Source organism: Colobus angolensis, unplaced genomic scaffold, assembly GCF_000951035.1.
Source record: "Colobus angolensis palliatus isolate OR3802 unplaced genomic scaffold, Cang.pa_1.0 Scaffold181, whole genome shotgun sequence".
Lineage (NCBI taxonomy): Eukaryota > Metazoa > Chordata > Mammalia > Primates > Cercopithecidae > Colobus > Colobus angolensis.
In genome coordinates this window covers 1884359-1897157 of record NW_012114944.1, presented here as the reverse complement: position 1 = coordinate 1897157, position 12799 = coordinate 1884359, and the positions used below count along the sequence as shown (strand labels likewise).

The following is a 12799-nucleotide window of genomic DNA, read 5'->3' as shown; positions in this document are numbered from 1 at the left end:
AAAAAAAAAGAAGAAGAAGAATCTGTCATAGTAATCCAAACCAAAGAAGTAATGCAGGGACAGGGAGGATAGTGAAGAAAGTATTGATAGGAGAGATTGCTTAAGGAGGCAGAAACACAGGACTTCAGAGAATATTGGGTAGAGAGGGAGGGAAGGAGGGAGAAAAGAAATCAAGGAGGTTTCTCTAGTTCTGTCTTGGGCAGCTAGGTGGAAAATGATGATGTTATTAACCCAGGAACACAGTACAGGTGGTGGAGCAGGGATGGGGAGAGATGATAATATATACTATTTAAAAAATGGAGATGATGTTTACATGCAATGATATGCACAGAGCTGAAGCATACAATCCAGTGAGGTTTCTATTTTTTATTTTTTGAGATGGAGTCTCGCTCTGTCACCCAGGGAGTGCAGTGGCACAGTCTTGGCTCACTGCAACCTCTGCCTCCCAGGTTCAAGTGATTGTCCTGCCTCAGCCTACCAAGTAGCTGGGATTACAGGCACACACCATCACGCCTGGATAATTTTTGTGTTTTTAGTAGAAACGGGGTATCACCATGTTGGCCAGGCTGGTCTCAAACTCATGACCTCAGGTGATCCACCCGCCTTGGCCTCCCAAAGTGCTGGGATTACAGGCATGAGCCACCGCACCCAACCTCCAGTGAGGGTTTTTTGATGTATGCACCCATATAACTAACACACCAGTCAAGATATAAAACATTTCCTTCACCCTAAAGTTCCCTTGTAACCCCTTCCAGTTAATCTCCACCTTGCTGGCAAGCACTGTTGGGTTGTGTTTGTTTTTTGAGACAGGGTTTTGCTGTCGCCCAGGCTGGAGTGCAGAGACACCATCAGCTTATTGTAACCTCAAACTCCTAGACTCAAGGGATTCTCCCACCTCAGCCTCCTGAGTAGCTGGGACTACAGGTGCACACCACCATGCCTGGCAAACATTTTTTAACTTTTTTGTAGAGACAGAGTCTTGCTATGTTGTCCAGGCTGATCTCAAACTGGACTCAAGCTGTCCTCCCACCTCAGCTTCCCAAAGTGCTGGCATTACAGGGGTGAGCCACTGTGCCTGGCCTAAGCGCTATTTTGATTTTTATCACCAAGGCTAGTTTTGTCTTTTTTGTTTTTTTTTGTTTTGTTTTTTGAGATAAGTGGCTTGCTCTGTCACCCAAGCTTAAGTGCAGTGGCTCAATCCTGTTTCACTGCAGCCTTGATTTCCTGGGCTTAAGTGATCCTCCCACCTCAACCACCCTAGTAGCTGGAACTACAGGTGTGCGTCACCACACTCAGCTAATTTTTTGTATTTTGTTTTGTTTTGTTTTTAGAGATGGGGTCTCAGCATGTTACCTAAGCTGGTCTCAAACTCCCAAACTCAAGTAGTCCACCTACCTGGACCTCCCAAAGTGCTGGCATTACAGGCATCTGCCACTGTGCCCAGCCCCAGCATATTATTTTTGAGGTTCACACTTGTTCTTGTCTACATCAATAGTTTATCCCTTTTTATTGCTGAATAGTACCTGGTCGTACAAATACACCAGAACTTGTTTATCCACACTTCTGTTGATGGACATTTGGGTTGTTTCTAGTTTGTTTGTTTGTTTTACTATTATGAATACAGCTGCTGTAAACATTCTTGCCTAAGTCTTTGTAAACACCTATTTTCATTTATCTTGTATAAATAACTAGGAGTGGAATTCCTGGGTCATAGGATAGGTCTGCATTTAACTGTAGAAGAAACTGAAACACTTTTCTAAAGTGATTCTAAGGCCAGACTTGGTGGCTCACATCTGTAATCCCAGCACTTTAGAAGGCCAAGGCAGGTGGATCACTTGAGGTCAGAAGTTTGAGACCAGCCTGGCCAATATGGTGAAACCCTGTCTCTACTAAAAATACAAAAATTAGCTAGGCATGGTGGCATGCACCTGTAGTCCCAGCTACTTGGGAGGCTGAGGCACGAGAATTGCTTGAACCTGGGAGGCAGAGGCTGCAGTGAGCAAAGATCATGGCCACTGCATCCAAAAAAAAAAAAGAAAGACTTCTCTAGGAGTTACTCCATGATTTCTCAACCTATTAGTGAAGGTCTTTTGCCAACTTTGTTTTGTTTTGTCTTTCACTATGTCTTCTCCCCTCTTATTAAACTGTCAGCAACTTGAGCACAGAGACCATGTCTTAATCCCAATTTATTAATATTTTCTCTTAGGACCTGTTACATAATAAGGCTTAATAGATGTCTGTCGGATGAGTGAATGAACAAAATTAAACACAGAAGTTAAGTGGAAAATTAGAATAATTTTCATAGCAGGTAATCTCTACTACATCCGATGAAGTCTTGCCTTGAACATGTGCAGCCCAGCCTTCAGCCTAGGAACTGTCCCTCCTCCCCCACCCCCTCTGTGCTATTCACTGTATTCTGGTACCTCACCTCACAAATGCAAGCCTCTTCAGCAGCGCAGAACTCAAATCTGCCTTCCTGGTGGGACTGCCACTCTGCTTGGGCTCCATCTCTACACCATAGTAAGAAAGTGCCTCAGAACGAACGCCAGGATGTTCTTGGCACTCACCTCGTATGTTTCCTTTCTTTCAAAAATCAGTCTTTTTTTTTTTTTGAGATGAAGTTTCGCTCTTGTTGTCTAGGCTGGAGTGCGATGGTGTGATCTCGGCTCACTGCAACCTCCGCCTCCCAGGTTCAAGCGATTCTTCTGCCTCAGCCTCCCAAGTAGCTGGGATTACAAGTGTGCACCACCACGCCCAGCTAATTTTGTATTTTTAGCAGAGACAGGGTTTCACCATGTTGGTGAGGCTGTTCTTGAACTCTTGACCTCAAGTGATCCACATACCTTGGCCTCCCAAAGTGCTGAGATTACAGGTGTGAGCCACCGCACCCGGCCAAAAATCACAGTCTTGAGCAGCTTGCTGCTCAGTGCCTGAAAACACAAATTCACTTCCCTCATATATTTTGTCCAGCTTTGTAGTTGTTTATGGCAGGAAGGGATTATCCAGTTTCAGTTATTCTGTCATGGCCTGAAGTGGAAGTGAGGATTCCATTTTGGACATGATGTTCAGTTTTTGGTATCTATGGAACATCCAGGTAGAAATGTCTGAAAGAGAATTGGATATTCACGTGTGGAGCTTGAAAGATGATTGGGGCTAGACATTTGGATTTTGTAGTCATGCATTTCCGGTGGTAGTTGAAGCCAAGGGAATGGATGTGATTGTTCAGCTGCAAAGTGGATAGAGAATGAGTAGAAGAACAATTTTCTCTTAAAAAGCCTGAGAGGCCAGGCGTCATGGCTCATGTCTGTAATCCCAGCACTTTGGGAGGCCAAGATGGGCAGATCACAAGGTTAGGAGTTCAACACCAGCCTAACCAACATGGTAAAACCCCGTCTTTACTAACAATACAAACAAATTAGCCGGGCATGGTGGTGCGCACCTGTAATCCCAGCAACAGCTACTCAGGAGGCTAAGGCAGGAGAATCGCTTGAACCTGGGAGGCAGAGGTTGCAGTGAGCCGAGATCGCGCCACTGCACTCCGGCCTGGGTGATACAGCGAGACTCTGTCTCAAAAAACAAACAAACAAAAAGCCCGAGAATGTGTAACTAAAGAAATAAATGAAGAACAGGAAACATCAGTGTCATAGAAGCTGCCATAAATAAACTGGTGTCCATCTTGGGGAGTGGCATATGCCAACTTTTCTCTTAGTAAAGTCTCGCTGGTGATCATTAGAGAAGAACCTACTCACCTGGGCTCCAGTATGAATCTGCAGAATTAAAGCCACGCCTGTCTTGAGGAAGTTCAACATTTCTTCCAGACATAATCATACATTTGTGCTCCTAGCCTTCATGGGGCTTAGATAACTGACAAGTATGATTAGCATTTTCATAAAATTGAGAGGATACCCAAGGCCCTAGAGAGGTCAACAATTTGATGAAGGTCAGTTGTTTCTAGTCCTACTTTATTTATTTATTTGTTTATGAAATGGAGTCTCACTCTGTCACCCAGGCTGGAGTGTAGTGAGGTAAAATCTTGGCTCACTGCAACCTCTGCCTCCCAGGTCCAAACGATTCTCCTGCCTCAGCCTCCCAGGTGGCCATGACCACGCCCGGCTACTTTTTGTTTTGTTTTGTTTTGTTTTGAGACAGAGTCCTGCTGTGTCGCCCAGGCTGGAGTGTAGTGGCACGATCTTGGCTCACTGCAACCTCCACCTCCCGGGTTCAGGCAATTCTCCTGTCTCAGCCTCCTGAGTTGCTGGGACTATAGGCGCACTCCCCGAAGCCTGGCTAATTTTTTTGTATTTTTAGTAGAGGCGGGGTTTCACTGTATTGGCCAGGCTGGTCTCGAACTCCTGACCTCAGGTGATCCACCTGCCTTGGCGTCCCAAAGTGCTGGGATTACAGGCACGAGCCACTGCACCCAGCCAGATTTTTGTATTTTTTAGTAGAGAGGAGTTTTCACCACGTTGGCCAGGCTGGTCTGGAACTCCTGACCTCAGGTAATCCACCCACCTTGGCCTCCCAAAGTGCTGGGATTATAGGCGTGAGCCACCATGTCCGGCCATAGTCCTACTTTCTAGTTGTCTAGGGACTTGGGTTTCAGACTTGGAAGTTGCTCTAGGTCATCTACTCGGTCCCCTTGTTTTTTAAGTGGGAAAATTGACACTCATAAATGAGAGACCTTGAACTAGGTATAAAAACAAGTAACTGAAGCCAGCTTACATCATCAGGGATATCTGATGGCATTCAAAGGGCAAGGATAAAGCTGAGCTTTGAGAATAGACTGGAGCCATGACCTGCAGTGCTATAGAAAACTGGACGCCCCTTGCTTCTGCCCTTTTCTCTGCTTTTTTCTGTGTCTCTAATTTATTCTTCTCTCAATGTAGATCAGCTTCTTCTGTCTTGTCTCCTCCTATGCCCCAGCCTGGGGAAAATGATCACCAGAGGCTATTCCTGAGTTTATAGCTTAGGAAAGAGGCCACTCATTCCCCACCATTCAGGAATGAGGCCAGCCTGATTCTAGAATTGCAACTCCTGTTCTCCTGGGAAAGGTCTCGATGGCCCCTTTAGAACCATCCAGAGTCCAATCAGTAGCAGTCAAGGGGTCGGGGATCCTTTGTTCTACACACACATCTGCTGGGAACCTTACCTCTATAATCATGTGATATAAATCACTGGTAGGGGAGAAGAAGATTTTCCAGAAAAAGCAATAGGTAGATGGCTGGGCAGCCAGCCCATAGGGGTTCACAATAACCAAGTAACTGCTCAGGATAACCAACGGCAGAGCCAGAACCAAAACCCACAGCATCTGACTCAGCAGTAGTCTTTCCTGGGGCTGCCCCACATGGGGAAACAGTAATTACTTGATCTGGGAATGAGCAGAGACAGACAGATGGACAGTCACTGCCTCAGTTCTTTCCTAATAGTATGAAGAGATAGAGATCTCTTCCCTGAGAGTGTAGGGGATCCAGAGCTCTTGGAGCCTAACAGCCAAAGGTGGGTTCCCTCTTAGGAGTCTAGACTCTTCTAGTTGCAAGTCATAGAAACCCAAATCAAACCAGCTTGAGCAAAAGGGGGATTTAGTAGAAGGCCATTGGGATATCCTACAAAATTGAAGGAAGAACTGTAGATTCTAAGACATCTTTAAGAATCTGGAATCGGTACTATCAGGACACACACACACACACACACACACACACACACATGCTTACCTTGTTTTCTTCCTCTTTTTAAAGTGTCATATTTCTGTTTGGCTTTTTTCTTTTTTTTTTCTTTCTTTTTTTTTTTTTTTTCTGTTTGGCTTTTATACTACAAGGTTTCCTCCACATGGTGGTGAACCTGGCAGTTCTGGAGTCATATCCTCATAACATCTGACCATAGAGAAAAGAGAGTTTTCCTTGCTAATTCCTGGTAGAAAAATCTAGAGTAGGATTCACATTGAAAGGATGGGTCCTCTGACTGGCTGGGCCTTGTTTATTTGCTCACCCTTGGCCTTAGGAGATGGCAGGGGGTATTTTAAGAAAGGTACTGGAGGCCGGGTGTGGTGCCTCACACTTGTAATCCCAGCACTTTGGGAGACCAAGCCGGGCAGATCACCTGAGGTTGGGAGTTTGAGACCAGCCTGACCAACGTGGAGAAACCCGGTCTCTACTAAAAATACAAAATTAGCCAGGTGTGGTAGTGCATGCCTGTAACCCCAGCTACTTGGGAGGCTGAGGCAGGAGAATCACTTGAATCTGGGAGGCGGAGGTTGTGGCGAGGCCGAGATCGCGCCACTACACTCCAGCCTGGGCAACAAGAGTGAAACTCCATCTAAAAAAAGAAATTTTAAAGGGGGACTGGTAAGTAGGGTAGACAGAGATCTCTTTTGTTTTGTGTCTGTCTCCTAGGTGACCATGGAGGCTGGTGGCCTGCCCTTGGAGCTATGGCGCATGATCTTAGCCTACTTGCACCTTCCCGACCTGGGCCGCTGCAGCCTGGTATGCAGGGCCTGGTATGAACTGATCCTCAGTCTCGACAGCACCCGCTGGCGGCAGCTGTGTCTGGGTTGCACCGAGTGCCGCCATCCCAATTGGCCCAACCAGCCAGATGTGGAGCCTGAGTCTTGGAGAGAAGCCTTCAAGCAGCATTACCTTGCCTCCAAGACGTGGACCAAGAATGCCTTGGACTTGGAGTCTTCCGTCTGCTTTTCTCTATTCCGCCGGAGGAGGGAACGACGTACCCTGAGTGTTGGGCCAGGCCATGAGTTTGACAGCCTGGGCAGTGCCTTGGCCATGGCCAGCCTGTATGACCGAATTGTGCTCTTCCCAGGTGTATACGAAGAGCAAGGTGAAATCATCCTGAAGGTGCCCGTGGAGATTGTAGGGCAGGGGAAGTTGGGTGAAGTGGCCCTGCTGGCCAGCATTGATCAGCACTGCTCAACCACACGCCTGTGCAACCTCGTCTTCATGCCAGCCTGGTTCTCACCCATCATGTATAAGGTGGGTGTCCACATCAATAGACGGCCTTTCTAGTCCTGACCCCAGGGGCTTGGCCTCTTTTCTGGGTTTTTAATCTCTTTTTTGGTTGGAATTGAAAGTTAAGAGTTATTATTATACTCACTCTCCTCTGAGTGCTGAACCAGTTGAGAAACAGGCACAGTGATCAGTAGAGCTCAGAATTCTGCTTTATTCCTGGTAAAGCTGTAGTTAAAAATGGCTTGGGCTTGGAACCAAAATTCTTTTGCACCTCTTCCCTTTCCAACTGGACCAACTGGAGCCACCAGAGGAGCAGCTAGGCGGGAAAGCTGGGTTCTGGAAGCATGCCACTTGGTGACAGGAAGCAGAGAGCACATTAGCTGCTCATGGAGGCAGGCCTGAGCGAGAGCCACAGAGGAAAAAGGCTATACAGGACTAGTCACCTTCAGCACATGAACCCCACACCCTGTATGGGATCGAGCGAGGGCAGGCTTTTACCACGATTTGCTAATTCTCAAGGGCGATGGTGAGAAGGTCAGGAAATATTTGTCCAACACATTCCATCCGTGAACGCAGAGCCAGAAGATGGTTCAAAGTAAAGCAGGTATCCAGGTGTTGGTAGTTCCTGGCAGAACAGTCTATAGCTTATACATTGCTTAGAAACTTGGATTATGTAGGCAGTCAATAAAAATTACATTGCTTTCCTGCCTGCTCATAAAAAATAAAAGATTTTTGGGCCGGGCGCGGTGGCTCAAGCCACCTAGCACTTTGGGAGGCTGAGACAGGCGGATCACGAGGTCAGGAGATCGAGACCATCCTGGCTAACACGGTGAAACCCCGTCTCTACTAAAAAAAAATACAAAAAACTAGCCAGGCGAGGTGGTGGGCGCCTGTAGTCCCAGCTACTCAGGAGGCTGAGGCAGGAGAATGGCGTGAACCCGGGAGGCGGAGCTTGCAGTGAGCTGAGATCCGGCCACTGCACTCCAGCCTGGGCGACAGAGCAAGACTCCGTCTCAAAAAAAAAACAACTATATATATGTATATATATGTGTGTGTATATAATATATATAAGATTTTTTAAAGTATATTGTCATTATTACCAATAACAATTGTCTCTCATGTTTGTAATGATCCTTATACCACTGGTCATTTATAACAGACATATGTCATATGCATGCCATATGCCTTATAGCCATTATCTCATGGGTTCCTCTCCACATGTGTATGAGATAGGTAATGTCATCTGATTTTATAGATGAGGAAACGGAGGCTCAGCAAGATTAAGTGTCATTAAGGTCTCAGACTTAGTAAGATCCAAAGCCTATTCATAATCTAGGTGACTTTCCATCTCATTGGACCCCCACAGCAAACATTTGTGTGGATGAAGTAGATGTGGTATCCCTATTTTGCAAATGAGGGCTACTGAAGGTCAGAGATGGTAAGTAACTTTCTCAAGTGGGTAATTAGGGAAGTTAGATCCCAAATTCAGGCCTTCTCATCTAAATGCTTATAAAATTACATCATGCTATGTTACCTAAAAGCTTAAAAGCCTGTGTTTTAGCCCTAGAGTATTTCAGAAGAACTGATGAACTTCCCTGGTGCTGCTCTGCAGGCCCAGGAGAGTTTGTTTCTAGAAAGAATGTTCCAGACCCTTCACGTTTTGTAATACATTTATTCTTAGAGTAATATTTTGATTTCAGCCTCTACTTCTCCGTCAGAAGTACAACCACAGATCCTCAAGGGATGAGGCCTGGCATTAGACTTGTTCGTAGCCTGCCCTCTGGCTTAGTGCTTAGCATATAACATACGTTAGTTAGTATTCAGTCCATGATTGTTTTTCAACTAAAGGAGGCCCGGGGGCCTGGGATGCTCTTGCCTGAAAAATGCAAAGGCCAAGGCGATTTCACAGCCGTTTTCAGTGACTTCCAAGGAGAACCTTAGCAGTGGCTCTGCATCTCCAGAGAGCTGGCTTTTATCTTTAGAGAGAAAATGGATTTAAATAGCAAGGAAAAATTAGGTTAGCCATAAGGAAGAACTTAGAGAAGTTAAGGGGGCTTAAATTCTGAGACAATCTATCAAAGGTCACTGCTAGAGAATTTTAAAAATTGTTCAAGGGGTAGGTACGTCTGGATTATTAAATAGAATCATGAGATAGTCCCTTATTTGATGGTTCAGATACATCTGATGAAATCATATGAAATCTAGAAACAGTTCTTTTTCAGGAGTAGAGAGTGAATGGGCCTCACCAAGACTGCTTCTCAGTCGGGCCCAGAGAGCCGAGGGGCCCAAATGAATTAGGCAGGAGAGTTCGGCTCTGCCCTATCTCCACCCCAGTCTCTTGAGGACACTCTGCTCCTTGTGTCCCTGACCCCAGATGATAATAACTGACTTTGACTGAGTGCCAAGTTTGTGCCTAGCATGGTGCTTTGTGAACTAGTGAGCCCCATGCTGCAGACAAGGTAACTGAGGCTTAAAGAGGTGAAGTCGTTTGTACAAGATAACACTTGCAGTCAACCCCCAGAGCCCGTGCTTTTTTTTTTTTTTTTTGGACACTGAGTCTCGCTCTGTCGCCCAGGCTGGAGTGCACTGGCGCGATCTCGACTCACTGCAACCTCTGCCTCCCAGGCTCAAGCTATTCTCATGCCTCAGCCTTCCAAGTAGCTAGGACTATAGGCGCACGCCACCACGCCCAGCTAATTTTTGTATTTTTAGTGGAGATGAGGTTTCACCATGTTGACCAGGCTGGTCTCAAACTCCTGACCTCAAGTGATCTGCCCATCTTGGCCTTCCAACATGCTGGAACTACAGGCACGAGCCACCACACTTGGCAGAGCTCATGCTTTAAACTGTTCAATGCTTCCTGGCGATGGCAGTATACTTTGTCCCCTCTCTTTAGAGACATATTTTGCTGTGCACCACATGCATCAGTTGCCACACAGAACTCTTTGCGAGCACATGTGGCCAGGCCTCTCTCATTGCCTGTCCCAGCCCTGGCGCATGGCTTGAGACTTGAGGTTTTAGGAGGAGTCATGATACAGTGTGAACTTCTCTGCCATCATCTACTTGTCTCCCTTCCTTTGAGATTAGAAGGATGGAGGTGCAGGCAGCTCCAGTTTCCCTCCCTCTCTGATGCAGAGCAGCTCCCCAGTTCCTTTTGGGAACAGCTGACGTCCAGACCCCAGTGGGGAGGGGAAGATGATCAGCAGAACAAATGGCCTTTCCATGTTCTACCCTCCTTAAAGGGCAGCTAGAATCCAAAACAGATTTCATCCCTCTTACAGCCATTTTCTTCTTTTCATTCCCCAGACAACATCAGGTCATGTCCAGTTTGACAACTGCAACTTTGAGAATGGGCACATCCAGGTCCACGGTCCGGGTACTTGCCAAGTGAAGTTCTGTACCTTCAAAAACACTCATATCTTCCTGCACAACGTGCCCCTGTGTGTCCTGGAAAACTGTGAATTTGTGGGCAGCGAAAACAACTCTGTGACTGTTGAGGGTCACCCATCTGCAGATAAGAACTGGGCCTACAAGTATCTACTAGGGCTTATTAAGTCCTCGCCCACTTTTCTCCCCACAGAGGACTCTGACTTTTTAATGTCCCTGGACCTAGAGAGCCGGGACCAGGCCTGGAGCCCAAAGACCTGTGACATTGTTATCGAGGGCAGCCAGAGCCCTACCAGCCCAGCCTCTAGCTCCCCAAAGCCAGGCTCCAAGGCTGGCTCACAGGAGGCAGAAGTGGGTAGTGATGGTGAAAGGGTGGCCCAGACCCCAGACAGCAGCGATGGAGGCCTGAGTCCCAGTGGTGAGGATGAAGATGAGGACCAGCTGATGTACAGACTATCCTATCAAGTGCAGGGCCCACGTCCTGTATTGGGGGGCTCATTTCTGGGCCCACCTCTACCAGGAGCATCCATTCAGCTGCCCAGCTGCCTAGTGCTGAACTCACTGCAGCAGGAGCTGCAGAAGGACAAGGAGGCCATGGCACTGGCCAACTCTGTGCAGGGCTGCCTCATCCGCAAGTGCCTCTTCCGGGATGGGAAGGGAGGCGTCTTCGTCTGTTCCCACGGCAGAGCCAAGATGGAAGGAAACATCTTCCGGAACCTGACTTACGCAGTGCGGTGTATACATAATAGCAAGGTGCTGTCATGACTTTAGATTGGTCAGGGGGCTCCTGTGGCTGTATGTAGGAAGGGTTTGATGGGGCTATTTTGCATTTTAAAAATAATTTTCTTTAAAGTTATTCACACACACTTGACATCATGTCCATCATCTGATTTGGAAAGGGCAGAAACAGTTTTTCTCATTTCACAGGAAGAGAGGCCTAGAGAGAGAACGTGGTTTACTCAGGGTCACATAGCAAGTTAGGCAGAACTGAGACTAGAAATGCGTGTCTCCTGCCTCTTTTTCACTAAGTCACGCATCTCACCCATGTCGGAGTAGGAGAAACAAAGTCTTTGGCCTGAATAAGAGAAAATTCAGGGAGATATGATTACTGCCTTCACTCCAAACTGGAGTAGGGTTGTTGAGAAGGCTTCCCAGCAGAGGAAATGTGTGTGCTGGGTACAATGAGTAGAAGGTCCAGAGAAAATTGGACACGTGATGAGAAGGGGTGGAGAGTGAGGGTGTCCCAGCAGCAGGAACATCCTGTGCCAGGGCCTGGGTGTGAGGTTGAATTCAACCATGCAGTAGGGGTAGGTTGAAGGATGAAGCTGGGGGTGAGTAAAAACTACTTTACCCAGGCCTGGAATCCCCCGTAAGACATTGGACCTTATGCTAAGTACAGTCCTTCTATCCACTGCTGCAATCAGCACCTTGTATGTGCTGGGACTTAGGGCACCACAGGACTATCTGCAAATCCTGTAAATGGCTGATGACAGGAAGGCCTTCCGAAGGGAAAGACAGTCCATGCAGAAGAAAGCATGGCATAGCACCTAGCTTCGAGTCTCACCTCTCCACTAACTCACTGTAAACATGACCTTCACTTCTGTAAAATAGAAATAAGCATCCCTATTTTTCTCCTCTCACTGGCTGTTGGAGGTCCTATGCCGGAAATACTCAAACTAAAGAACATTGTACAAAGGTCACTCATGAGTGTTGCAGGCTTCTAAAATGGTTCATAGCAATCGCATTTTAATTAATTTAAATTTAATTGTGTTTTCCCCAGCCCACTTCCAAAGAGGATTTCAGGTGATGTTACTTTGAAAGCATAATGCAAGACTGCTGTACACAGAATAAAAGAAAATGGCCAGATAAAAAGGGAAAGGTGATAGCTTTGCTGTCGTGAGCACCATGATGAAAGGATCTGGTTGAAGCCCTCAAGGAAGGCATTCTTCCTTGCATAGTTATTGAGAATATGGCTTTCTAGTTAAATTCTGGCTCTGCCTCTTAAGTCCTGTGGACTAATGTTGCTACCTTTCTCCAGGACACAATGAGGATTAGCTAAGGTCACAAATGTGAAGTGCTTAGCAGTGTGCCTGTTATATAGCAAGTGCTTGATAAATGTTTTAATTGACTTATTTTTTTAAGATTACTGCAGTCCAGTTTGAGAGGCCCTATGATAGAGGTAAACCATGGGTGGCATAAAAGCCCAGAAAAGTGGGTACCTGACCCAGCCTCGAGGAACCACAGATGGTTTCTTGGAGAAATAGTGCCTGGACTGAGCTGCCCGAAAGAAGAGTAAGAGTTGTCAGGGGCCGGGTGCGGTGGCTCACGCCTGTAATCCCAGCACTTTGGGAGGCCAAGACGGCCAGATCACAAGGTCAGGAGATCGAGACCATCCTGGCTAACACGGTGAAACCCCGTCTCTACTAAAAATACAAAAAACTAGCCGGCCGAGGTGG

General features: G+C 46.8%; 1 protein-coding gene across 1 annotated transcript in view; it reads left to right on the top strand.

Annotated features, from left to right (window-relative positions):
- FBXO10 (F-box protein 10) overlaps positions 1–12799 on the top strand; it is an 85541-nt gene that overhangs the window by 46559 nt on the left and 26183 nt on the right. Inside the window, exons 3-4 of the mRNA XM_011939444.1 lie at positions 6390–6980; positions 10263–11096. Of these exons, the coding sequence (XP_011794834.1) occupies positions 6390–6980; positions 10263–11096 (1425 nt within the window). The remainder of the gene's footprint in view (positions 1–6389; positions 6981–10262; positions 11097–12799) is intronic.